We start from the raw sequence: 26,813 nt of genomic DNA on the forward strand, positions 1-26,813 counted from the left end.
TCCCAGGCACTTTAATAGATTCTTGGCGAACGATTTCCCGACCCATTTCGTCTAGTAAATCATGCATCTCTAGTGTTTCCGAAGAGACAATTATAAGAGCTCGATCAATTAGAACTCTTATCCCAGTATGGGGATAAAAGCCACAACTGTCAAGAATCTTTGTTGCGTAGTCTTTTCTGGCTCCTTTAAAGAAACATGCAATATCCAGAAATATGTCCTTCTCAGAATCATCTAGTCCATCGAAGCTTGTTCTTAGCACATCATGAATTCCCCTTTGCGGGATTTTCTTTAATTTCTTTAGCACCTCTCCCCACTCCTGTACAGATTTGTTATAAAGAAAAGCTCCCAAGACTTTAAGTGCTAAAGGGAGACCTTGAGCATATCGGACAGCACGGCTTGAGAGATGGTCATAGTGTCTTTTGGGTTTCCTTGTTCTGAAGGCATACTGGCTAAAGAGTTCCAAAGCTCCATCACCACTTAGAACCTTGGGGCTGTAGATCGCATCAGCTCGACGTAGTACTAGCTTATCTCTAGTGGTGATAATGACTCTAGTACTCCCACCACCAAATGAATGTTGCTTTCCAAGTAAGGTTTCAATTTGAAATAAGTCGTCAACATCATCAAGAACAATCAAAACCCTTTTCATCTGTAGCCTTTTCAAAATCATTCTGTAACCTCGATCCAATGTGCCTAAACTCTGCACCTTTTCATTCAAGATTCTAGAGAGAAATTTTTTCTGCATATGTACGGCACCACAAGTGGAGAACTCTTCCTTGACATTGTCAAGAAAGCAACAAGCTTCAAATTGACAAGCAATTTCCTCATAAACAGCTCTAGCTATGGTGGTTTTGCCTATACCACCCATACCCCATATTCCAACAACACGAATGTCGTCCATTTCAGGAGCAGGATGTAATAGCAAGTCCATTTCATGCATGTGGGAATCCATTTCAACCAAGTCATCGTCTTTACTTGACGAGGCGCGGATCAATTTCTGGAAAATATCTTTTACAATTTCCTCAATGAGCTTGGCATCATCCCTGTGGAATAAGAAAAACATTATTGTAAGAGTAAGATCAAGAGCAAGTGCAAACCGTATACATAGTCATACATTTGTTAGGAAAACATGACAAAGAATTAATAATAAACGTTAAAAAAAAAAAAAAATCCCAAATCACGAAACTACAATAACTAAATATTACTCGTAATTTTTCGAATCCCACCCGGATAAATTGGTGGCTCGACTAAGAGCGGACCTCCACCTCCGCACCTCTTCCATGTCGGTGTTAGAATGGCCTTTATGCTCGGCAAAAGCTTCCTCAAAGCTCCTCTTTGCTTTGCGGACATCAGAAGGATCCACTTGGTAAAAAACGGGCACAACCATCTGGTTCATTCCATCCATACATTCCAGTATTTGGACGAGCTCCTTCAAGCACCATGTGGAAGAAACATAATTTTGAGAAAAAAAACTACGATTGAAACGCTCGAATCTTACTTGAGAGTTAACATGGTTATTTCTTTGCAAATACCATATTGACCATATTGTATGAAGTTCAATACATTTGTCTTTGTCATTAGGCGGCAACATGCCAACAGGTTACATCTATTATGTTAAAATGGTGTTGTCTATTGTCATTAGGCAGCAACATGCCTACAGGTTATATCTATTATGATATCTTAATATTGAGTTTCCCTAATGGACCTATATTGGTGTTTTATTGTTCTACGCAAAATACGACATGTACATACTATGCCACAAATAATTTCTCTTCTATTTTCTTTGTGTAGGCATATGATATTTAGTATGAGAAATTAAATAAATTTAACTGAAAATATGACTTTAGTCCCTGAAACTTAATTTTTTCCAGATAAAACCCAACATAAGTTTTTTACTAGAATAAAACCCATTGACTAGATTCCATATCAGGAAATTCATTAATTATATTTGACATTACACATTTAAAAATTTTTGATGCCCAAAACACCCCTATTTGAATGTTTGATCTACACAATTAATTCCATACAAATTGTAAGGGAGAATTAATGATTTTACAAAAAAAAAAAAATATATATATATATATATTAAATTCATTGCATAATATATAATAACAATAAAACATGCGTAATAAATGTAGTAACACATGCTTGGTTAAGTCAATAAAATTATATTTTACATATAAATGTAGGTAAATTATTTCACAAACACACATATATATATATATATATATTACATATAAATGTAGGTAAATTTTTTCTTTGAATAGTAATTGTCCTTTTGGAAGTCTACCCGTTTGTGAAAAGCAAGGACAAGGCATTATTCAAAAATGTTTATTTATTTATTTTTATGCTTTGATGAGTTTGTTTCATGAAAATAAAATGATTATCTGATTTTATAATATATTTCAAATACAAGGAATGAAGATGATGGTTGGTACTTATAGAAAAAAAATTGGGTATTTTTTTAGTTTTTGGGTATATTTTTTGAATTTTTTTATGTCACATCCCAGACTGGCTCCACCGTAGCATTATATTGTCCACTTTGGGCTTACCATTCCCTCACGGTTTTGTTTCAGGGAACTCATGGGCAACTTCCCAGTGGGTCACCCATCTTAGGATTACTCTGACCCAATCTCGCTTAACTTCGGAGATCTGATTGAACCCGAAGCCAGTGAGTTCCCAGAAGGCCTTGTGCTATAGGGAGGATAGTATGTACATATAAGGCATATCATCCCCTCTACGTTGGTCGATGTGGGATCTTACAATCCTTGGTATCAGAGCCACTTTGCCATTCAGTGCGGATGTGCTGGCGAGGACACCGGGTTCCCTTTAAGTGGGATGGATTGTAAGATCCCACATCGACCAACGGAGAAGGGGTGATGTGCCTTATATGTACATGCTCCCCTTCTTATAGCATGAGGCCTTTTGGGAGCACACTGGCTTCAAATTCCATGGGAACTTCGAAGTTAAGCGAGTTCGGGCAAGAGCAATCCTAGGATGGATGATCCACCGGGAAGTTCTCGCGTGAGTTCCAGAAACAAAACCGTGAGGACATGGTCGGGGCCAAAGCGGACAATATTGTGCTATGATGGAGCCGGTCTGAGATGCGACATTTTACCTTTAGAATAATCTTGGCCGTTCAAAATCCAAAATTATTTATATTAGATGCCCCATATTGTGCTGCATAAAATTTTACAACTTTTTTTATTATTGGAAATCCAACAGCACAAGTTGGAGGAAAAATGAATCATTTGGCTCTGGGCTGTGCACATGGGTGGCCCCATTCTGTCGTCTCCTATAGCTAGCGGGCGTAAGCTCAGACAAAAGTTGTAGGGGCAGCTAAAAGAGCACAAGCCCTTGGTCCAATTGCTCTCCATTTTTTGCATCGGTGGACCACCTTTTTGCAGCCAAAGGCAATTCAACCCAATTGCATTATCACTTGGGCAACCGGTGGACTTGCTCTTAAGAGGGCAAGGGCCAGGGCACGTAAATTGCCCCTTAAAAAGTGATTACCTTTGTGTAAGGCCTGGTTTGGTACTGAGGTGATTCTGAAAAAAGCTGGTATCAAAAAAAGCTGGGAGCTGTTTTTGTGTTTGGTAAACATTCAGCTTCAGCTTTTTTTCACAGTTTTTGGTGAAAAAAAAGCCAAAAACAAGAAGCTGCAAAACCCAACTTTGAAAAACTGGCTTTTTTTCACATCTGTTTTACATAAAAGTTTACCAAACACTATAATACTGTTTTTTTTTTTCAAAAGCACTTTTACAAAAAAGTTTACCAAACACTCTGTTACTTTATTTCACAGCTGCTTATTCTCGCAGCACAGCAGAAGCAGCTTTTTTTCAAAGCACAGCAATACCAAACCAGCCCTAAGTCCACCCGTTGAGTTAAAGGCAACGACAAGGACGATTCATATTTACAAATGTGGTTTTTTTTTAAATTTTAAAGCATAATTATGTGATTTAATAACTAGCGGACGCATTAGATTTTTGATATGGTAGCGAAGAAGATGGTTGAATGTCTATAGAAAAATATACATTATTTTTGCATTTTTAAATATATTTATTTCTGAATTTTCATTAATTTCTCTGATTTTTAAAACCTTTATTCGAATTTTTAAATTATTAAAAAAAATTGAACAAGATTAATTTTTGCGGTTGAATCTTAAGACCGTTTCAAATCCAACTGCCCATAAAATGCCACGTGTATAGCTGTTGGGGAGCTGAGTTGCTTTGACAACTTGGGGGCCCATGATAGCAGCAATAGTCAACCCACTATCTCCCATCACGCATCAAACACGAAAAAAAAAAAAGAAAAAAAAAAGAATGTGGCTAACACCATGTTGACGTCAACCTTACCCACTAGCACAAGGCCAAGCTCAAGCTACTAAAGCTTTTGGACAGGCATGTGTCGGCCCACCAATTTCCCTTCACCAAATAGACTACTGGAAGTGGTTTCTGGAGGACAAGAGCAAGGCAAGTGCAAGGGCACTAAAGCCGCTTACAAATTTTATAACTATAAGATCGTGAAAACGTACTATAGGCAAGCAACTTGCACAGGATGAGTTAACATTCATAAGTATATTCACAAAAGGTTGCACACTCTAGCTTGCAAGACCAAAATGTGTTAATATGGAGAGCAACTTGCACAAGTTGAGTTCAATGTCACGTGAAGTCTCGATCCAATAATATCATGTCACGTAGAAAAAAACTTAAACTTGGTATGACATTATTGAACTAGGATGTCCGGTAACGGTAATCCTGTTCCCAATTAATATTTCTTGTTAATAATGGGGGATTTGGGTATGGTAAGACATTATTGTACTAGAAGCCTCGGTAATCCTGTTCCCAATTAATACTTCTCATTAATATGAGGGATTTGGATTTGGTAGTTAGAGTCAGAGTGTACATGTACAGACACATTGATGCATTCATGTACCACTGCACTATAATGACTTCAAGAACAAGCATTAAGTTGTGAACTGAATTAATAACGATTGAGTTGGTGGACTGAGCATTTAATTCTTCGAGCACTTAATTGGTTTGCTAGTCTACCTTCTTCTTGCTGGTCCATAAACTGGAGCTGGGCTGAGTGATCTGCTGACAACTTTAAAGCTTTGAAGCAGATCCTCAAGCTTTTGATGAAATTCTAAAAATGGCTTCTTTTCACCGGAAAATTCATGACTTCTCTTCAAATACACTCTTAAAGCTCCCCATTTTCTAGTAGTTGTTCCGAAGTCTATTTGTACACAGACCAAAATTGTGAGTACCTCTCTCTCTCTAACTGTAGTCTGTACCTGCTTACATTTATGCATGTACTCGTATTTAATGTCCGTGCTTGATTTCGGAGATTAGTTTGAAACAAAAAATGAAATGGTTATCAAATGTTCCTTATTTTTTTTAGTTCTCAAAATTTAGCTTTTAAGTTGTTAGTTTTTGGTTTTCTGAAAGCTGAAAATGAAATGGTTATCAAACGGCACCAAAGTATTTAACTCCTCTCACAATGAAGAGTCTGACTTAATGAGATTTGATGCAGTTAATGTACCCATATATTTCATAGCCACAAAGATCAGATAATTGTTTTCACTATACGAACAGTTTGGTGACAAGTTCTGTGTTGTGCAGAGGATTCCAAACAATTTTTTTAGGAAATATGGAGATGATCTTTCGAATCCAGTATTTCTTAAGCTTCCAACTGGTTCAGAGTGGAAAATAGAACTCAGAATATGGGAGGGTGAGGTCTGGTTCGGCGAGGGTTGGCCAAAGTTCTCGAAGTTTTACTCTCTAGACTGCTGTCATTCGTTAGTTTTCGGATATGAAGGGAATTCAACATTCCGCGTTCGTGTATTTGACAAGGATTTCACAGAGATCAACTATCCATTGACAATGCCCGAGATGGAAGAAACTGATGAAGATGATGATTCCCACAATAGTTCTTGGGATGATGATGACGACTCTGATTGTGTTGAAGTCTTGGACAACATCATGTCCGCTCAAGAAAAGCAAGGGACAAATCTCCATTGTCATGTCCTCGGCCTCATAAGAAGCACAGAACAAGTTCAACTGGTAAAACCAGAAACCAAAAAAATACTCTAATTACATTAGGAAATGATGTTTGAGAAAATAAAATCTAAATCAGAAATAAAAATTGAACATTAATACGCAACATATGTTTCGCTTCCAATTTTTTACCTTACTGTGCTTTCTGCCATTCTGTTCTAACTTGTAATATCCTACCGTGTCTTTTACATGCAAAGCTGAGTTTGCATCCAAAAGACACGGCGAAGGCACGTCCAGCACTCCAAAACGTGCTCAAACAGTTCTTGGGAGGATGCATGCGTCGAATGCAAGAGGAAAAGCTGCTGTAGCTCTTCGGAGAGCTACAGCTTTCAAATCTGACAACCCTTATTTCATAGTTCCCATGAAGCGCACTTATATCAATGGACATTCTGTGGTAAGTTCCCTATAGACAACCATCCGGGACCGTCAAATTTGTGTGCTTATCGTCTTTTCCTTCAATTGATTATTTTCAGTGGCTGCCTTCAAAATTGTGTATCCACATGAGACGTCTTGGTAAGCATTCTGGTGCCGTTACCCTTTGGGCTTTTGATGGGACAACTTGGTCTGTTGAAATGAAATGTGAAAAGGCAACCAGACCAAAACTCAGATTGCAGTATGGTTGGACTGAATTTGTAAGAGGAAATAATTTGGAAGTTGGTGATGTGTGCGTACTTGTGTTGATCGATGACACTAACTTGTGTTTGAAGTTGTCATTTTTCGCACCACAGAAACTGCACATACATTCTCATCTCCAGGTACATTGTCTTTTAATTTCTGAACTGATTAATTGATGGAAGTGCCATAGTGATTAACTATCCATCACGTTCATCTTCCCCAAATGGAAGAAACTGATGAAGATGATGATTCCATTGAAATCTTGGACGATTTTCCAACATGCTCGAAAACAAAGACGAAATCACGAATAGCACCACAGCCTCACAAGAAAAACAGAACATGTTCAATTAGCACAGCAGAAAACCACAGAAAGAAATTTGGTGGCTCGTCTTTGACTAAAAAAATAATGAACCGAAGAACTCTTCAAGTTCTTAGGAAGATGAACCCAGTTACGGCACAAGGTACAAATAGAGCCCTTTAGAGAGCAAGGGCTTTCGAATCTGAATACCCTTCTTGCACAGTTGTTATGAGTCCCTCGTATATCCATGCACATTATGTGGTAAGCTTTTTATAGAGAGAGATAATGTACAAGTTCTGCTAATTTTATCTCTACATATGTGTGCATGTGTGTGTGTGTTAGTTTTGAAACTGAAAATTAAGCTCGAGCAAATTACAACGAAAATCCTCTCCAAATTACCTGATTCTCTTTCTTTTCAGTATTTGGGAGCCAAGTTTACCAAGGAACACTTTCTTAAGCGGAATTATCATCAAATCATCCTTCGTGTATTGGATGGAAGAACTTGGCCTGTCAAATTAAGCAAACGTCAGAAAAACATGGTTCGACTCCAGAATGGTTGGATTACATTTGTGCAAGACAATCATTTGGAAATTGGTGATGTGTGTGTATTTGCGTTGATTAACAACATCAAAGGTTTAATGGATGTTGTTATTTTCCGCACTATAGAAGCTGCACGTTGCAACTTGTCACAAGGTAAGTTGTCTATTAATTTATGAACTGAAGTTGATGGAATTTCCATAGAGATTAACCATCTGTCACCTTAATCTTTTGCGGTGTGCTTGCACAAGTTGATGGGGTAAAAACAATGTCCCAAATGGAAGAAACTGATGAAGATGATGATTGTGTTGAAATCTTGGACGATTCTCCACCATGCCTGAAAACAAAGAAAAAATCCCCAATTGCAACACAGCGTCACAAGAAAAACAGAGCAGGTTCCATTAGCACTTCTGAAAACCACATGAAGAAATTTGGTGGCTCGTCTTGGACTAAAGAATTAGTAAAACGAAGACCTGATCAGGTTCCTAGGATGATGAATCCACTTACGGAAAGCGGAACAAATATAGCTCTTCAGAGAGCAAGGGCTTTCAAATCCGAATACCCTTGTTGCACGGTTATTATGCATCCCTCGTATATCCAGGCAAATACTTTGGTACGCTTTCTAGAGAGACAGATCACGTACAACTTCTGCTAGCATGAATTGAAAACTATTAAGCTAAAGAAAATTACGTTCTAAATACACCAAAAATTTAGTCTTACCTGCTTCTCTTTCTATTTCAGAATTTGGAAGCTAAGTTTGCCCGGGAACATCTTCTAAACAGGACTCATGATAATGTGATTCTTCGTGTTTCGGGTGGAAGAACTTGGCCTGTCAAATTACACCAATATAGCAAAAATGTACTGAAATTCCAGAGTGGCTGGATGAAATTTGTGCAAGACAATGGTCTGGAAATCGGTGATGTGTGTGTTTTCATGTTGATCAATAATACCGAACATTTAATTGATGTAGTCATTTTCCGCGGTAGAGAAACTGCTGATTGCACCTTTTCACCAGGTGAGCAAGTTTTCTGTTGGTTGTGAGTTTCTTTCTGCTCCATTAGGTCTGTCATCTGCATAACTTATACGAGTGTTATTCTTATCCCTTTTTCTGTCTTTGTTTTAGGGAAAGCTCGATCAATTTTCAAGGATCAGTTCAAGTCGAAAAATAAGAAAGTAGCCGGATGGATGTAGTTGTTGAAGCTGAGTATTTCAACACGAATACTACCCAACATTAATCTGAATATTGAAGGCAGAGGAAAAAAGGCCTGCAAATTTAATGATGTCCATGTCCTCCACTTGTTATTTTGATCACCCTTATAAAGGGCATCATCCTAAGAACCCCTTTTGTTGTTATGAATTTCAACTTCAACTTGAACCCTACATTTTGGATGTCATAGTTATGAGATATGTTGTCTTTGTGCTTAACCTTAGCTTAGGTGGAATGGGTTCAGTGTCACCTTGGACTTGCGAGCCACTTATATAAGGCAATGTGACGAGTCTTGCACATGAACTTGAGTGACCACAGGCATCATGATGGTAGTAAACTTGTTTCATGATTGTCCCTATCCAACAATCAATATTCCATACACTCTAATTTTCATCTTGGCTTACTTGAGTGTGTACCATTCTGGTTAGTTATTACTTGTTCGTGGTAAGGAAATAGCGCATTCTTCTACATAATGGATTACTGGGCGTTTGTTACATTGGATTATCTCGGAATGGACTAGTTTCAGGAACTAAGTTGGACTGGCTTAGCATAGACTAAGAAGTATAAGAATAATGAAGCTTTTGGTGCAGTGCCGGACTAGCAAGCGGACTAAATATATTTTGGAATTTGATATTTTTTATACCAACCTTTTCTCTCTCGCACCATTTATCATGGAGGCGGATTGTCTGCCCTCCTATTTGAGTGCCCTTCCCATCCCCTCCTATTTGTGTGGTCACGGTTAAGCCACGTCAACATTTTATATTCATATTGTTTTTTGTCTTATTATCTCTACAAAAAAATCAATATAAAATATTGACGTGACTTAACCGTAACTTCACAAAATAGGAGGGGATGGGAAGGGCACCCAAACAGGAGGGCAGACAATCTGCCTCCATTTGTCACACCTTATTTCTACAGAATATCGAGCACAGAACCAAATAGTCTAACTTAAACCCAAAATCAAATAAAACACTGAACGTGGAAAAACCATAGTTGTGAGCTCGTCTTTCCAGTAAAATTCAGTTGTAAATATTCAAAATCAAACATCTCTCTAATAAAACCAATTCTAAATATTCAAAACCAAAACACAAAAATCAAAATTCTAAAAATTATCTTTCTATAATAGAGTTCCATCGCCCCGCACCTCTCTTTCTTTGAAATTCGCAGATCATGTTTCTTTTTTATCCAGAAAAAAGCCAAAGATATAAACCATTTCAATTTCATCAAAATATATTTCAACTCCGACAGATTTCATCTAGAACTAGAAATAACACACGCTCATATATTTAAACCTCAAAAACAAAAGAATTGCAAATGAGAGTCAGAGAGAGAATTTCAACTTCTTCCTTTTCTCTCTAGTTCAGTATTAATGAAGGCTCTACACACATCAATGGCGAATTTAGCAAAGAAACAATTTTGCAATCCAAAATTGACCAAACCACTCTCAAATTTAAGCTAAACAATCTTCATATCATCAGAACTATAAAAAAAATTAAACATTACCTACTAAAAATAAATCAAAACAATATTTGGATCCTCATCAGCTCACCCTCTCATAGCCTTTTTGGGCTTCCCAGGACCCAGATCCGGCCGACCTATATGACGTAGACGACGAGGTAATCGCCGAAGATGAAGTAGTTGACGAGTTCGGTGTCGGAGATGAAGTTGTGGCCGAAGCCTTTGCCATCGAAATCAAGGTCAAGGAGGTGAATTAAGCAGGATGATGCGATGTGTTGTCGCAATCGAGGTTGAGGAGGTGAATCAAGCATAATGAAGCGAAGTTCTTAGCTAATCCCGTGGTTTTTGGGGGGACTAGTGAAGACCGGTTAGTGACGTCTCTAGTGAAAGTGAGTCCTAGTTAATCTCATTAACACTAGTCCCGCAAGGAAACAAACACTGGACTAGATTAATATTTAATCTAGTCAAGTCCAGTGAGAGCTAAGACGGGCAAACAAACGCCCCTTAGTTACCGTCTATGAAAAAGAAAGAACCTCTAACAGAATGACATAACAGGAGAGATGTGAAATGCTTTTTCCCCCTCAAAGTGATCGAACTCAGTAGCTAAAGCACTCAAATGGCAATACCCAAATCGCAAATACGTCTGATACTGAGCACGACGGTTCAAGATATTAGTCACAGTTAATTTATCAAACAAGTGGCGTGCTAGGGAGCCGTAGTGCAGACTCCATGTTTGTGACTTTAATATATGTGATATGGTGATTACCCATGAAATCCTCATGTTAGTAGATTTTGTAGATATGACATGGATTTATAAATGTGTTTTTCTACTAAATATTATTGCTTTCATATTTTTCCATCGATCTGTATTTTTCATGAAATGTGATTTGACTTGCATATTTGAAATGTTTATGAACTTGAGGGTTAGTAGAGAACCGATAACCTGTTGACATGGGGAATTGATGTATTGAAAGTGTCATGCCTTATTTCATTGAGCCGTTTGAAATTGTTTCCTTGGATTATGCTCGGTTCCGTTGAGTGCTCCAAAATCGGGTTTAGCTGGGGTTCCGTTGAGTGGTATGGTTCCCTACTCTATTTGATTATGTTGAGTGGTTCAGGATCCATCAATATGTTTTCGTTTGGATTATGTTGAGTGGTTTAGAATCCCTCGTACTTAACAATTTTGTTGAGTGGTCTAGAATCGTATCCTATTCGGATTCTGTTGAGTGGTCAGGAATCCCTCCTACTGTGCGATTATGTTGAGTGGTCCGGAATCGTATCCATTCGGTTCTGTTGATTGATCCAGAACCCAATGTAATTTGGATTTCGTTGAGTAGCCCGAAATGTCGCATCCCTTGGCTTCGTTGGTTCTTTGAAACAAGTCTAGAATGTGAAAGCTTAGGAGATATAGGTTTCGGCCGAACTATATCGCTCTAGTGCTAGTTTTCAGTGCATTTATGAATTAGAAATTTGAGGACCTTTGATTTAGAAAGGCCAATGAATGTCTGTGTGACTTCTTCATAATTTTTAGTGATTGGATTATGATTTATAAAGTAGGCTTGAATGATTGATGTTTATAAGTTGTGATCGATGAAAATATTTTATGATTATCACATATGTCGGATTATTGTCGCTCACACGAACTTCTTAGCTTATTCAAGTTGTTACTTTGTCCGGTGCACCATTTCCACGATGTAGGGGCGATTGTGTAGGTGACAGAGCTTAGTTGATACAAGGAGTTCTTAGGTTAGCAGTCGAGTTCAAAGTTTGGAGTGCTCCCTATTTCTTACCTTGTATTTCCTTGGGACTTTCTTGTTGGAACCTGAGTTATTGTAAATGTTGTTAATTTCAGTCTCAGTATTTCAATTATTTTCCTTGCACCTCCTACAGGAGACCGTATGTCTAGATCGGGGTGTGACTACAAATGACTTGTAAGTCCTTAGGCCAATTTCACCATGTATGAAAGTCGATCGCACGAGAGCAACTATTCATAGCAGCACTCTTCTAGGTAACCTATACTAACTCAGTATATGGAGCAAGATATGCCCCTTTGACCTTAGATTAAATGAACTATTAATAGAACAGTGGTTAGTCGAACAAATTCAATACATTTGGTTACATTTTGACTTTAAGCTAAGCATTATATTGCTAAAAAAAAAAAAAAAAGTGCCTATATTGTTGTGAAGGTAAGAAAAAAGCATTTGCACTATCCACTGCTCATTTTGCTAAATGAGATGCCTAGAATCTATTCATTTCAAGTAAGTAAAAATCAGAACTGGGAGATGGAGATATCAAATATTGAAAAGTGATTAAATTGTCATCTTAACAATCAATTTAACCTATTACACCTACATGTATCAAATTCGTTCTTAGATAAAAATGAAGCTGCTGATGAGATAATCAATTCCTTATGAGTCATCACTTCTACTTTTTATGGCAATTATTCCTTAAACTTCTCATGAATACCAACTTTCAATAGACTCAGCAACACGTGAAGGTAAGGCCCGATCTAGTAATCTGGAGAGAAGAGGATCCCTAAACTCTTAGAGCATTTCCAAAGAGAATGTCAAAATTTGAACATAAAATTTAAATTTGACAACCTATGTGGCATTTTGACATCTTTTAAAGTTTTATTGTCCACCCGATATGTCAAATTAAATTATTTTTTTATTATAAAATAAATGATTAAATTAATAAAAACTTAATAAAAGACATTTAATAATTATGAAATCCAAACTGTTCACCATTTCTTTTTAACAAGAGGAGACCGTTCCCTTACCTCGATCAGAGAGATTTTTCAGTGTGATCGTCACACAAGGTGATACACCACATGTCTCTATGTAAATGGTGAAATATGTGTGTTAAAAGGTTAATAACTTAAAAATTAAAATTTTCCACCACTTACGTAAAAACAAGTGGTGTATCATCCGTGTTCCCATCATAGCTAAAAATTTCTCACTCTATTGAACAAAAGGGAAATGGGTCAACAACAACATTAATTGCAATGATGAATAAACCAATAAAAATTTAATAAAAAGCATTAATAATTAATTTTGAAGTTGTTGTCAAATTTGACAGCAACTCTCTTGCTGCCAATCCATGTCATCGCCACATAAGATTTGACATTTCGGTTGGAGAACATTAGTGTGATCTTTTTTTACTGTTATAACTTATGTGGATATTTTGACATCGTTTTTGAAAATGCTCTTAAAACTCACATACATCTTTTGGCAAGATAAGATCAGTCAAATTGCCAAAGCACAAAACAAAAAAAATAATGTATTGGGTCAATTATTTAAATCATGTCGATGAGCATTGTACTGCTATAATGATGACAATTATTTGTCAAATGCAAGTCAACTTTTTACCATTTTACCAGAAAATCTTGATATCAAAGAATAGTAAGCTTCTATGAAATAACAATCGTTTAAAATCAAAGAAAAACTAACAAAAAGTCTAAAAAAACTTCCTTTTTAATGAAAAATTATTTTTAAAGGTATAGTGAATAGTAATAGAGAAATGTATAAATGTGATTTTTCGTTAAAAGTGAACAGTACTGGGAGTATTTTGTTAAACCTCTCTAAAATCAATGACCATATTTAGCATAGAAAAACTTCAGTAACATGTGGACATGTTGCTGCCTAATAACACAATATTAGATTCGATTGAATACCATTTTCTCGGGATCTAGAGCTCGGTGATGATTCCCGCCACGTTTTGCATCTTGTTGATTGCGATTGTAACCCTGGAAACCAAAATCAAACAAACATAGAAAAATATATTAGAACTTACACGAATTGGCACGGATTTTGAAGATTCGGAATGTAATGAAGAGAGGAAGACATGATGAAACAGATAAGAGAATTTACTGCGGCGCTCCAATAGCTGTAGCTGCTCCATTTGTATATGTTGCTGCTTCCTTGCCTTAATTTCCTGTGCCTTCATTCCACGAAAACATGACGAAAACGTGTTTAGAAAAAAAAAAAAAAAAAAAAAAAATGCACAAACAACAAATTTCTTTTTTCCTGAAAATATATTTCTAAAATAACAAAATCCAAATACAACACAATGAAGCAACCTCAATGTAAGCTGCAGCAGCCTCCGAATGCTTCTCAGTTGCCCATGCAATGAAAGTGTCTCAACGACAGACCATTTAAAGAGGAATCCTGCAATGACAGACCATTCAAATCTAAGGTTTACTCTCCAGAAAATTATTCAACAGATATACTGTAAAATATTCGCAACAAAATCTTCAAAAATAAAAAAATACATAACATACTATCAAATCATGTCACCTTGGTGAACAAAATATATGAAATGAAAAAAATGTACATTCTCATATCACGAAAACGTAGTCTTTCATCACAAACAAATTTTTTTTTTCTTTTCCTGATAAAAAAAAAAAACCATTTTAAATGATTGCAAAACCTTACATAAATTAGATCTTTCTACAATCACATCAATTCCTAAGGTTTTGCAACTAAAGCTATTATGATTCTACGACCAAAGCTACGGAGCATCCATTTAGGACTCCATAAAACCACACCCAGTCAATGTCATTCCATTATATTGCACAGCCCTTTAAAACTTTGCCTTTGGCCATGCTCGTATCCTCATTCACCGCAGAATTACAGAGACACTAAGATATTATTTATTACATCCTAAATTTTCTGTACTTTCATTTTTGTTATGTTCCTTTCATTGTGTAAACTTATACTAATTCTTTATAATTTTTAGCAACGTTCTAAAAGATGCAAGGCGCTAGTCGGACGGCGGACTGAGACCTAGTGTTTAAGCAGTTGAGCGGAGCCTGGGTGGGGGCATGAGTAGATTAGGTGGATTTAATTACATGAGTAGATTAGTTGGATTTAAAAAAAAAAAAAAAAAAAAAAAAAAAGATACATAATTTTGTTGGGAGACATAAATTTCAAAATAAAATGAACTATAAATTATAAGGTATTAAAATATATTGAGAACATGGGAACAAATATATAATGAGTGTTCATTCGAGTATTCAAAAAGTCTCTTACATTTTATTGAAAAAATAAAATGCAAAATGAAAGTTATCAATTTTTTTGTATAAGTGATAGTCACAACCGAGGCAGGCTAAGCGGGCATTGGGCAAACAAGGCAGATACCTAAACAGGTCTAAACGTCATTTCTTAATTTTAAAACGCCTAGAGATTAACCGTACAAATTCAATTTTTCATTCTAAAAATGAAACGAAAGCACATTTGTAAAGTCAACGTAATTCGCAATTAAATAAAGAAATCAAAGAGATCTGCGATTTCTACGATGATAAAGATTCCACCTGTCCCTTGGAACACGTGTGAGCACTCAGCCAAGAGGTAACTGAGGGCAATTTTGTGAACATAATGTTCAACATTAGAAAAAAGCAAGGAATAACAGAAAAAACGAAGGGCATTTTATTTAGTCACAGAACATATTTAATTTTAATGCTATTCTTAAAACGGCAATAGTCGACTCGCCAAAAATAAAAAACTTTGGTCAACCGAATTATTTTTTTGCGCCAATAACCCATATTTAAATTAGATTTTAATTATCTTAATAAAAAATGAAAATTTTGAATGGAAAATTTTCTTTCAACATGATTTTTCTCTCTGTTAGGATCTGCGAAGAAAAACCCTAGAGAAGACCCACTGCCACACCCACAAAACCCCTATCATCGGTTTGATTTTTCGTACTTTTTTTTTAGTATAGCGGTATATTTCATACTAGGAGAAGGAGAAATTCGGTTAAACCACACAAATGACAACTTAATGTGGTATCAAATTCGTCATCCACGAAATTAAAACCTAAAACCTCTCATTTGTAAGTAAAGATCAATGACAAGTTCCTTGTGGTCACTAAGTCCAGTCATTTCTTGGTTTTCAATACTTAAGACTCCATTTCCTTGTTCATCCCTTATTCCCACTCTCTCTAAATTTTTCTGTTCTCTAACTTTACTTCTACATTGATCTGAAGGACTTCGTTGTGATCCATCCGTGTGCTTTTGGCCAACGTTGTCTGACGACGACTTTTAGTCGCTCATTAGCGACTCTTATTCGCCTATTAGGCGCAGTTGGATCATTGAAAATTGATTCTTCTCCAGATGCCGATGGGACTTCAATTTCGTTCTCATCGTCCTTTGAATTGTAGAAAACCAGAAAACAGTAAATCCTTGTTCAGCAGCACTTGTGCCTGTGAAAATTGATTTTACATCATGGAGTTATGGCATAACTCAGTGAATTGAGGTTCTGATCTTCATTCAATATATAGGCTAATAAAGCCTCAATTTACAAGTTGACTTTGTATACAGAATATACATATACGGAAGGAATTCTAACAGATATGATTTGTGCAGGATATCAGTCAAAGGGGTTACAAACAAACAGGGATTACAGCAGGCAGTGATCACAGACAATCAGGAAGCAATCGATCAGAGTAATTATCGTCTATCAGACCCATCGTAAGAAAGATGATTCTCAATTGTTCACAACCACCGCATTCCATCTGCATTTGCCAAAACTTTAATCCCATTCTCATTGGCAGAAGCAGCCAAGAGAGTGCCATCCTTGTTGAGGCGGATACGAGGGCTTGCCTAGGAATTAGGAGGGGTAAAGAAGATGAGCAGCTTGGTATTTAAGATTCTATTATTTAATTTACTTAAAGGAAACGAACCTACTGGGAGGCCTCCATCAGCATCAGCAGTTGTCAGAAGTTGAATATTGTCCATGTCCCAAAATTTAATAGAAAAATCATCACCAGCAGCCAAAAACCGGTTTTTAGTAGTATTGAATTGCACAACACCAAAAGAACGCTTGCGAAAGCCTTGATAGGTCCTCTTCACAGCCCCTTCACTTTCATTCCATTCAACAATATATGACTCACCGTCTTTACTTGTCCCACATGAAAACAGCCTGCAACCCACCACCAAAGAAAAACTACGAAAAGAAATAAATAACTATATAGTTTGCCCATCCAGCAAAAGGAAAAAGGAAACTCTGAGCTAAGTATACTAACCTTGTACCATCAGCACTGTAAGCCATGGTTGTGCACCAGCGACCAGGCGCATCATAATCAACGCGAGATCCCAAATTGTCATACTCCCAAGCCTTTATCTTTCCATCCAGTGCTATTGAAAAAAATAAACTGAAGCATAGCAGCAAACAATGAGCACGAAAATACAAGGACAGACGGGCACCAGAGACAGAAACACAAGGTGTAATTAGTAAGAATGAAAAAATAAAAATAAAATGCCACAACACCTGAATGTTTTCCTTATAATGTGGGCAGACAGAATAAACTGGAGCCTCTTGACCTTCAAAAGTATATTCTTTTGCACCGGTTGTAGCATCCCACACCTAAATTTATGAAGGAAATCAGCAAGGAACAGAAAACGCTCTTCCAATGGCAATGAGACAAGCAAACATGTTAGGCAACTAACGAACCTTGATGGTCTTGTCAATCTACGACAGTAATTTCAGAGTCACCATTAATACAGAAAACTAAGAGACAACCAAAAAAAGGTGTAAAAAATTGAAACAGCATCTTCTGTATATACCTCTAGGTGCTCTCGTACGTCATCACCCCCATGATAAGAATATATTTGAACAATGTACCTCGAGTACGCAATACCTATAATTGTATTGTAAATGATACAATAATTAGGAGCTAATTCAATCCTCAAAAATTTATAAAGCCATATCACATTTGCCACAGTTACCTAAGTATGCTCAAGCTTACCAAATAAAGCACCATCAGGGCTCCGAATCACATGGTTAACAGACAAAACAGGATCCTTGACTACAGCAGCCTGTTTCACAAAGACAAATTTACTTTTCAGTCAACCAACTCATACATCCACAAAGAATACAGTGCACACAATTTTTATGTCACATGAACAAGTATAGAAAGGGAAAGACCTGCAGGAGCATTGAGCATGAACTAAGATCCCATACTTTGAAGTTCCTTACAACTAGTCGCTCCCTAGATCCAACTTCCCACAGGCCTACGTCCCCCACATTGGTACCAACTGAAGCATCACATAGAGAACAATCAACAGTCAATTATGAATAGTCTCTTTGAAGTTTCTCTCATCGAGAAACTGCAAGATCAGGAACACAAGCTCCATACTCAGAGACAAAATCTTGACCGCCCCCTGTTTGATTCCAAGAAGCGGGTTGTTTGCAGGTGATGGTGCCCGCGCACAGTTCGGTTGTCCACATGGGTGATCCACATAAAGCGTTTTTATTAATGGATTTGGACTTGGGCTTTTACAAAGCCCGTGCTGCCAATTTAAGCTTCAATTTACAGGAGGAGAATTAGTTCTTTCTCAGCAGAACCAGAAAGGTCATAATTTGCACAAATAATAGTTCCTGGTGTGTGGAAACTTCTGACACTGGTCACGAACCAAAAAAAAAATCCTGACACCAGACGCTGGAATCAAGCAGTGATGTACAACTGTCACCAGGCCCCTGTGCTATGTAGCAATGAACCATATACTAAATTAAGATTCAGGCACATGATTTAGGCATTGCAACAATATTAATGACTTCTTTTTGTTTCCACAGAATTCAAGCCATAACCACCTTTTTATAGCCACATAGACAATGTACGTAAACGATAAACTCATTAGCTAGTGCTATCAACTTGATGAAATTGTCATTTGAGTGCAACGGAAGACAAAAGAACTCATTCCATAAGTGGAAAAATTAAAGCAAGACCAGTATTTGCAACATCCATAAGTTACGATGAAGTGCACATCTAATCTTATATAACTGAAGTTGTGGTTTCAGAGTAATTACCCTTGGTTAATGAAAGTCCATAGCCTCGAACGCTTTAGGTTTGGGAACTGCAATTTATCACTGAATAAGGGATTCGCTTCAATCAGTTTCTTAAGTTCAACCGACATGATTGCCCTGGCAGACTTTGAATCTCCACACTTGGATAGTTGTTCATTCTCCCCCTATAATGCAAGAGACCATTTTTTAGTACATTTGCTACAACTGTTTTCTACAGAGATTATTCATATAATGGAATTCTCATACCTAAAGTTCTCCAATGTTGAGAGCTGAGCGATTTCCTCCAAAAGTTCATCGAATGCGGCAAAAAAATTTAAATCCTTTACTAGAATATCCACGGCTTGGGACCGATCAGGCCTATAAAGTTCACAGAGTCACATTACACGTAATTCAACCATATAATTCCTCAAGACCGGCCATGCAATCCAACCCATGAAAGTTATCAATGAATTGAAATTGAACCACTGTAAGCTTACTTGTCCAATGCCTAGAGATACTTCTGCTTCCTTATCTCGAAAAAGATTTTCATGGAACAGCTGTTATTTTCCATTTTAGTGAACCCGGAGAGGTACTTCTCAACTTCATCCCAATTGCCATCATGCACCTCATCCTCAAAATATTTCATATTGAAGAAAACCCCAGATTCCTGATCTAGCCTAATTAGTATTTACATCACAAAAGCAATTAATGACGCAGTCAGTACATAATTAGCAATTGTGCCACCAAAAACGCATTAATTAAAAATACAGAAATAAGCCCTACCTGTGGAGAGAAGTCTCTTTGAATTTTTCCCCATCAAGAAACTGCAAGATCAGGAACACAAGCTCCTTACTCAGAGACATCATCGTGACCGCCCCCTCTTTGATTCCAAGCAGCGGGTTGTTTGCACGTGATGGTGCCCGCGCACAGTTCAGTTGTCCACATGAGTGATCCACATAAAGTGTTTCTATACTTGTATGTGGTCTTGGGTTCTTACAAAGGCACGTGATTTGGGCATGGCAACAATATTATTGACTTCTTTTTGTTTCCACAGAATTCAAGCCATAACCCCTTTTTGATAGCCATATAGACAATGTATGTAAACGATAAACTCATTCGCTAGTGCTATCAACTTGATGAAATTCTCATTCTGAATGCAACAGAAAACAAAAGCACTCATTCGCTACGTGGAATCATTAGAGCAATACCAGTATATGCAACAACATCCATAAGTCACAATGAAGTGCACAGCTAATCTTATATAACTGAAGTCGTAGTTTCAGAGTAATTACCCTTGGTTAATGAGAGTCTATAGCGTCAAACACTTACGGTTTGGGAACTGCAATTTATCACTGTAATGGATTCGCTTCAATCAGTTTCTTAAGTTCAACGACATGATCGCCCTAGCAGACTTTGCATCTCCATACTTGGATGGTTGTTCATTCTCCCTATAATGCAAGAAACCATTTTTTAGTACATTTGCTACAACTGTTTACTACATAGACTTTATTAATATAACAGAATTCTCATACCCAATCAGATCCACGGTGCTTCAATCTATCAAATCCATTCGTACAGATTGATTACCAGATTGGTATTGGAAAGGAAACAAAACCCCCCAAATTTTTGAAATTTAGAGTAGGATGACTCGCTTACCTTCAGTAAAGCGGAGGAACACTGGTGGTGCGGAAGGACTGGTGGTGCGACGTGATTCGCCGGCTTTGAGAGCAAGAGAAGGCTCTCCCGTGCATTTTCCCTGCATTCCATCATCAAATTGAAGTTCATTTCTATTGATTTCAGCTGAAAATAATAAAAATGAATAAACACTTCTAAAAATAAAAGTAAACTTCAAGTTGCAGACAGTTTGATTTGAAGGGCTTCAGCTGGAGCTAAGTAGGCTTACAGTGGGTGAATCAAAAGGATAAAGACACTGCAATTTTCAGCTTCATACCAAAGGATAGACAAAGCACGATAGCATGCTGTGAACAAATTGTTTAATTGAGCTGAAAGGAAAAGTTGCAGGACAAAAATATTCACCTATTAATTTAGATTAAATAACCATATATCTTCACATCATCACCAGAAGAGTTATTAAAGGAATGAACCATGAAAAGCCATAGGCATTCTATCAACAACATAAATTTACCAAGTTCACAACTCTAATCAAATCCGTTAAGAAAATCTACCAAATCAAAAGTTCATACAACGAAATCTGACTTCAAGCCCAATTCTTTATTTTGAAAATTGAATGCATATGAATTTTCTAAGAAATTCAAATTTTGGTTTTGTTTTAATCAGTAGATTCATGCCAAGCTTGCAAAATTACCTGGGCTACAAATTCTTGTTCTACACCTGTGCCCACAGCAGCTTCTTCCTCTGCTGTAGCTTTCCATCTTGCAATTTCTTCTTCAGCAGAGCAATTGTACATGGTCAGCACCTTACTTCAGTAGACCAAAACAAAAACAAAATATGGTAGAAACTGATATAATTATTGTGGCCAGGTAATTTTGCAAATTGAAAATACAGGTTGGTGCCAGCAATTACCAATGTAGTTATTGTGGCAACGGCTAGAAAATATGAATGAAACTGATTCTCGGTGATCTGCAAGTATGGACTTGGCATGCCAACACATGAAGAACTTACGTGTATTGGGGATGCCAGGGTGATCGGTGTCCTAAACTCAATAACACAACATCCATGTGGAAATTAAAAATTAAAAACACAACGCGACACATTATAAGATTTGTGCACTGCTACATTAACATTCCACTTCCATGTAACTTTCTCTTCACTAGCACAGTTAACCATTGTGATCAAAATTCAGAAAGCACTCTTCATTATCATGGTATTGACATGTGTATTTTCAGCTCAGGGAGTTCATCATGGTGTTGAAAGTTGTACCTGTTTCCAAAGATGTGAAATCAGGCGCATTGAAGTTATACTTGGTGAAAGCTCTTGTATCAATTGCAGTTTCCTGCAAGCTTCCAATTTGAGATTTGTTATTCATTTGTGCAAGCAGGCTCTCAAAATTGTTTCTGTATAGTAATTATTTTCTCCAGAAGAATTTATGAGCAAGACAGTCCTCTATTCCAAGAAATTCAAGACATATCAAGGAAGCAGAGCACACCAAGAAGAACAGAGAACATTGTGAAAATAGTGCCCACATTTCTCTATATCCGCTGCGTTAAACATCTGAAGCGTGTCCAAAAGTAAAACAGGGATTGGGAGTATGTATATTACGTATTACAATTTACAAGTTAAAAGAATAGAATAGAATCTCTGTGCTCAACCATTTCTACTCCAGCGTCCCACAAGGATTCTAAATTCTCCAAGTTCACAGCCAACTTAGAAAGGTTTGAGCACCCGCAGATATTGAGATCTCTCAGGCATCCCAAATTACAGATATTGTCCGGAAGATGAACAAGGTTTTTGCAGTTTCTCAGATTTAATAACACCAGCCCTTGAAGATGTTCAATTGACAGGGAAAGTTCTTTGATAGATGTTCCATCCAAGTGAAGCTCTCTTAATCCTTCCATAATTTCTTCAATGCTTGGAAAGACCTCAAACTTTGTGCAACCAGAAAGACAAACATATCTAAGGGACTAGAGTCAACAGATGCAGCTTGGCAGAATCTTGAGATTTGTGCATCTTCTGAAAACTTCTGGAAACTTCTCAAGCTTTGAGCATCCAGAAACATAAAGGTATTTAAGAGATTTCATGTGAGAAATGCTGCTTGGAAGACTCTCAAGTTCTCTGCAATCATTCAGATTCAAAATAACAAGACTGGTGAGATTTAAAATAGAAGCAGGCAGCTCCTTAATTGCAGTGTAATTTAAATAAAGCTCAAATAGCTTCTTCATAACCTCTGAAATTTACTTCTCAAGCTTTGAGCATCCAAAAACATGAAGGTATTCAAGAGATTTCATGTGAGAAATGATGCTTGGAAGACTCTCAAGTTCGCTGCAATGATTCAGCTTCAAAGTAACAAGACTGGTGAGATTTAAAATAGAAGCAGGCAGCTCCTTAATTGCAGTGCCATCCAAATAAAGCCCAAATAGATTATTCATGCCCTCTGAAATTTCTGGAAACTTCTCAAGCTTTGAGCATCCAGAAACATAAAGGTATTGAAGAGATTTCATGTGAGAAATGCTGCTTGGAAGAATCTCAAGTTCTCTGCAATGATTCAACTTCAAAGTAACAAGACTGGTGAGTTTTAAAATAGAAGCAGGCAGCTCCTTAATTGCAGTGCCATCCAAATAAAGCTCAAATAGATTATTCATAACCTCTGAAATTTCTGGAAACTTCTCAAGCTTTGAGCATCCAGAAACATAAAGGTATTGAAGAGATTTCATGTGAGAAATGCTGCTTGGAAGAATCTCAAGTTCTCTGCAATGATTCAGCTTCAAAGTAACAAGACTGGTGAGTTTTAAAATAGAAGCAGGCAGCTCCTTAATTGCAGTGCCATCCAAATAAAGCTCAAATAGATTATTCATAACCTCTGAAATTTCTGGAAACTTCTCAAGCTTTGAGCATCCAGAAACATAAAGGTATTTAAGAGATTTCATGTGAAAAATGCTGCTTGGAAGACTCTTAAATTTTTTGCAACCTTGTAGATTCAAGGTAACAAGCCCCATAAGATTACTAATTGACAAGGGCAGTTCTTTAATTTCAGTATAATCTAAATAAAGCTCTGATAGATCCTGCATAACATCTGAAACTTCGGGAAACTTATCGAGGTTTACGCACCAAGAAAGTTTAAGGGTTCTAAGAGATTTCATACCAATCTTGCTTGGAAAAATCTTAAGATTTCTGCAATATTCCAAATCCAAAAGAACCAGGTTTTTGAGAGATGAAATGGATGGGTGAACCTCAAATAAACTTGTACAACTTCGAAAAACTACTTTCTCAAGATTTTTCGCCTCCGTGAAGTCAGGAGTTTTCTTCAGGTGGGGAGAACTTGTTAAGTTGATAATTTTCAAATTTTCCAAAGGCTGGTATAACACATCGAGGAAAGCAAGTTATATGGTAAGGCATCTAAGAATTAAACCATTTAAAAGAAACATATGCAAGTGAAGTTTTTACCTTGGCTCCTTCCCAAAGATGTACAACGAGACTATTTTGCATGTCAAGCTCAACAAGATTCTTCGCAATAAAATTGGACGGTAAAGACTTTAGGGGGAAATGCTTCCATACGAGACTTCTTAACTCATGCATAACAAACTTTAAATTCTGACATGAATATCCATTGTCGCCGTGGATTTTGAGCAATCTTAATTTCGTCATTTTAACAAAAGCTTCGGAACTGAAGTATACCACTTCTGGTTTTGAGAATGAAAGGTCAAGGATTATGCTTTCAATAGCTTCCGTAGCCTGGATAACAAATAGTTCAAATTATGTGACTGTAGATATCCCGAATCTTATTTAACATTATAAAGTTAATGCATGTTTCTATGAATTGTATTTTGATCAAAGTTAAAGCTGTTTACTCTAAAGATTTACATATGAAAAAAAAGGTCATGAACATATCGCACCGTATTTTGAGTTAGCACGTGATGAACATCTTCATAATTCCACAACCTACTGCGTTTCCCAGGCTCTTCAATAGATTGTTGGCGGACGATTTCCCGACCCATTTCCTCTAGTAAATCATGCATCTCCAGTGTTTCCCGTGAGACAGTTATAAGAGCTCGATCAATTAGAACTCTTAGCCCAGTATGGGGATTAAAGCCACAACCGTCCAGAACCTTTGCTGCGTTGTCTTTTTCCGCTCCATTAAAGAAACATGCAATATCCAGAAATATGTCCTTCTCAGAATCATCTAGTCCATCGAAGCTTGTTCTTAACACACTATGAATTCCCCTTTGCGGGATTTTCTTTAATTTCTCTAGCGCCTCCTCCCACTCCTGCACAGATTTGTTATAAAGAAAAGCCCCCAAGACTTTAAGTGCTAAGGGGAGACCTTGAGCATATCGTACAGCACGGCTTGAGAGAGGCTCATAGTCTCTTTTGGGTTGCTTTGTTCTAAAGGCATACTGGCTAAAGAGTTCCAAAGCTCCGTCACCACTTAGAACCTTGGGGCTGTAGATCGCATCAGCTCCCCTTAGTACTAGCGTATCTCTAGCGGTGATAATGATTCTACTCCCACCACCAAATGAATTCTGCCTTCCAAGTAAGGTTTCAATTTGAAATAAGTCGTCAACATCATCAAGAACAATCAAAACCTTTTTCAGCAGTAGCCTTTTCAAAATCGTGCTGTAACCTCGATTCAAAATGCCTAAACTCTGCACCTTTTCATTCAAGATTATAGAGAGAAAATGTTCCCGCATATGTCCGGCACCAAAAGTGGAGAAATCTTCCTTGACATTTTCAAGAAAGCAACAAGCTTCAAATTGACAAGCAATTTCCTGATAAACAGCTCTAGCTATGGTAGTTTTGCCTATACCACCCATACCCCATATTCCAACAACACGAACGTCGTCCATTTCAGGAGCAGGATGTAATAGCAAGTCCATTTCATGCATGTGGGAATCCATTTCAACCAAGTCATCGTCTTTACTTGATGAGATGCGGATCAATTTCTGAAAAATATCTTCTACAATTTCCTCAATGAGCTTGGCATCATCCCTGTGGAATAAGAAAAACATTATTGTAAGAGTAAGATCAAGAACAAGTGCAAACCGTATACATAGTCATACATTTGCTAGGAAAACATGACAAAGAATTAAAACTAAACGTTAAAATAAATAAAATCCCAAATTATGAAACTACTATAGCTAAAAATTACTCGTAATTTTTCGAATCCCAGCCGGTTAAATTGGTGGCTCGAGTAAGAGCGGACCTCCAGCTCCGCACCTCTTCCATGTCGGCGTTAGAATGGCCTTCATGCTTGGCAAAAGCTTCCGCAAAGCTGCTCCCTGCTTTGCGGACATGAGAAGGATCCACTTCATAAAAAACGGGCACCACCATCTGGTTCTTTCTATCCATACAATCCAGTATTTGGACGAGCTCCTTCAAGCACCATGTGGAAGAAGCATATTTTTGAGAAAAAACTACGATTGAAACGCGCGAATCTTGGATCGCCGTCAGTAGCTGCGAAAGGTCGTTGCCCTTTCGCAGCCATTCGGCATCAATGAAGGTTTTGATTGGTTTCTGTTTCAGGGCTTTGTAGAGGTGGCTGACGAAGCACCTGCGAGTGTCTTCCGCTCTGAAATTAAGGAACACGTCGTATTTCCAAGGAAAGCCAGAGGAAGAAGAAGATGCAGCAGCAGCCATTAATCGATGGAGTATCTAAGAGTAATGTATGAACTGAAACACTCAATTGATCTTCACATTGAGCTACAAAGGAAGTAATGAGTCAATGACGACCACATCACGCGTTTCTATTTTCTAGGTGCAGTTTCTATTTTCTAGGTGCATGTCTTTATCACCTTTTAGAAAAATGAAGAAACTAATGAAAAGCAAAAGCAAGGGACCATCAGGTAGGAAAGAATCCAAGGACTAATCCTTCAAGATTTTGAGAATATAGGTTATTAAAATTTAATTCGACTTACTTGGAAAGGTTTATTTTAACAATTATAATAAATTTAACCGTTCCATCAAATTTTAATGATTCAGATTTTTGAACTTGATAAATTAAAATGAAAGAATCCGAAAATGATCCAACAAAGGAAAAGTATAAAAATTATAAAGCATCAGAAATTGGTGGACAAAGATTTGCTCCGCATGGTCGAGTGGATGCAACGCGCAAAAGAAAACAACAAGTGGGTCCCAAGTCCTGACAGTACAACTGGGGCACACATCACAAGGGGTAATGTACCGGGATGCTTTTCAAGAGTCTAAATAAATCTCATGATGTTGGAGCT

The 26,813-nt window shown here is 37.3% G+C and overlaps 3 protein-coding genes and 2 pseudogenes across 8 annotated transcripts in view; 1 reads left to right on the top strand and 4 right to left on the bottom strand.

Moving 5' to 3' along the window:
- LOC137708693 (protein TPR3-like) overlaps window positions 1-20,336 on the bottom strand; it is a 44,818-nt gene extending 24,482 nt beyond the window's left edge. For 2 of the 5 annotated variants that reach the window (XM_068447818.1, XM_068447819.1), the window contains exons 1-8: window positions 19,735-20,336; window positions 19,449-19,628; window positions 19,219-19,329; window positions 18,976-19,136; window positions 18,305-18,471; window positions 18,094-18,203; window positions 17,915-17,984; window positions 17,733-17,806 (exon numbers count right to left, since the gene is read on the bottom strand). In XM_068447818.1, the coding sequence (XP_068303919.1) occupies window positions 17,733-17,806; window positions 17,915-17,984; window positions 18,094-18,203; window positions 18,305-18,471; window positions 18,976-19,082 (528 nt within the window). In that variant the 5' untranslated portion in view covers window positions 19,083-19,136; window positions 19,219-19,329; window positions 19,449-19,628; window positions 19,735-20,336. Of the gene's footprint in view, window positions 1-17,732; window positions 17,807-17,914; window positions 17,985-18,093; window positions 18,651-18,975; window positions 19,137-19,218; window positions 19,330-19,448; window positions 19,629-19,734 lie in introns of those variants that run through there. The other 3 variants (XM_068447822.1, XM_068447821.1, XM_068447820.1) reach the window with 3 other exon arrangements.
- Window positions 6,207-9,089, top strand: LOC137708692 (B3 domain-containing protein REM16-like; annotated as a pseudogene).
- Window positions 15,905-17,334, bottom strand: LOC137708694 (topless-related protein 1-like). The gene is made up of 3 exons (XM_068447823.1): window positions 17,192-17,334; window positions 16,854-17,088; window positions 15,905-16,769 (listed from the first exon to the last, which is right to left on the bottom strand). The coding sequence occupies exons 1-3, from the start codon at window positions 17,215-17,217 to the stop codon at window positions 16,662-16,664; spliced, it is 369 nt and encodes a 122-aa protein (XP_068303924.1). The 5' UTR covers window positions 17,218-17,334; the 3' UTR covers window positions 15,905-16,661.
- Window positions 20,337-20,497: 161 nt separating the features above from the next.
- LOC137708695 (uncharacterized) lies at window positions 20,498-21,986 on the bottom strand. Of its 2 annotated transcripts, none has more exons than XM_068447824.1 (3): window positions 21,853-21,986; window positions 21,278-21,357; window positions 20,498-20,707 (listed from the first exon to the last, which is right to left on the bottom strand). In XM_068447824.1, the coding sequence occupies exons 1-3, from the start codon at window positions 21,956-21,958 to the stop codon at window positions 20,585-20,587; spliced, it is 309 nt and encodes a 102-aa protein (XP_068303925.1). In that variant the 5' UTR covers window positions 21,959-21,986; the 3' UTR covers window positions 20,498-20,584. The 2 variants fall into 2 exon arrangements, with proteins under 2 accessions (XP_068303925.1, XP_068303926.1); XM_068447825.1 differs by having other exon boundaries at window positions 20,500-20,707; window positions 21,278-21,354; window positions 21,853-21,976.
- Window positions 21,987-22,559: 573 nt separating this feature from the next.
- Window positions 22,560-26,223, bottom strand: LOC137708690 (disease resistance protein RPV1-like; annotated as a pseudogene).
- Window positions 26,224-26,813: the final 590 nt, after the last annotated feature.

This window comes from Pyrus communis, chromosome 11, assembly GCF_963583255.1.
Source record: "Pyrus communis chromosome 11, drPyrComm1.1, whole genome shotgun sequence".
Classification (NCBI taxonomy): Eukaryota; Viridiplantae; Streptophyta; class Magnoliopsida; order Rosales; family Rosaceae; genus Pyrus; species Pyrus communis.

Bases quoted from the DNA above. Each gene is read 5' to 3' on its own strand.
- LOC137708694 (XM_068447823.1), bottom strand. From the start codon at position 17,217: ATGGCTTACAGTGCTGATGGTACAAG. The intron at 17,089-17,191 runs GTTAGTATACTT...GGTGGGTTGCAG, and splicing joins TACAGTGCTGATGGTACAAG to GCTGTTTTCATGTGGGACAA. The intron at 16,770-16,853 runs GTAGGTTCGTTT...CCTAATTCCTAG, and splicing joins ATGCTGATGGAGGCCTCCCA to GCAAGCCCTCGTATCCGCCT.
- LOC137708695 (XM_068447824.1), bottom strand. From the start codon at position 21,958: ATGAATAACAAATCTCAAATTGGAAGCTTGCAGGAAACTGCAATTGAT. The intron at 21,358-21,852 runs GTACAACTTTCA...GCTCTGCTGAAG, and splicing joins TTTCACATCTTTGGAAACAG to AAGAAATTGCAAGATGGAAA. The intron at 20,708-21,277 runs GTAATTTTGCAA...GATGGAATGCAG, and splicing joins AACAAGAATTTGTAGCCCAG to GGAAAATGCACGGGAGAGCC.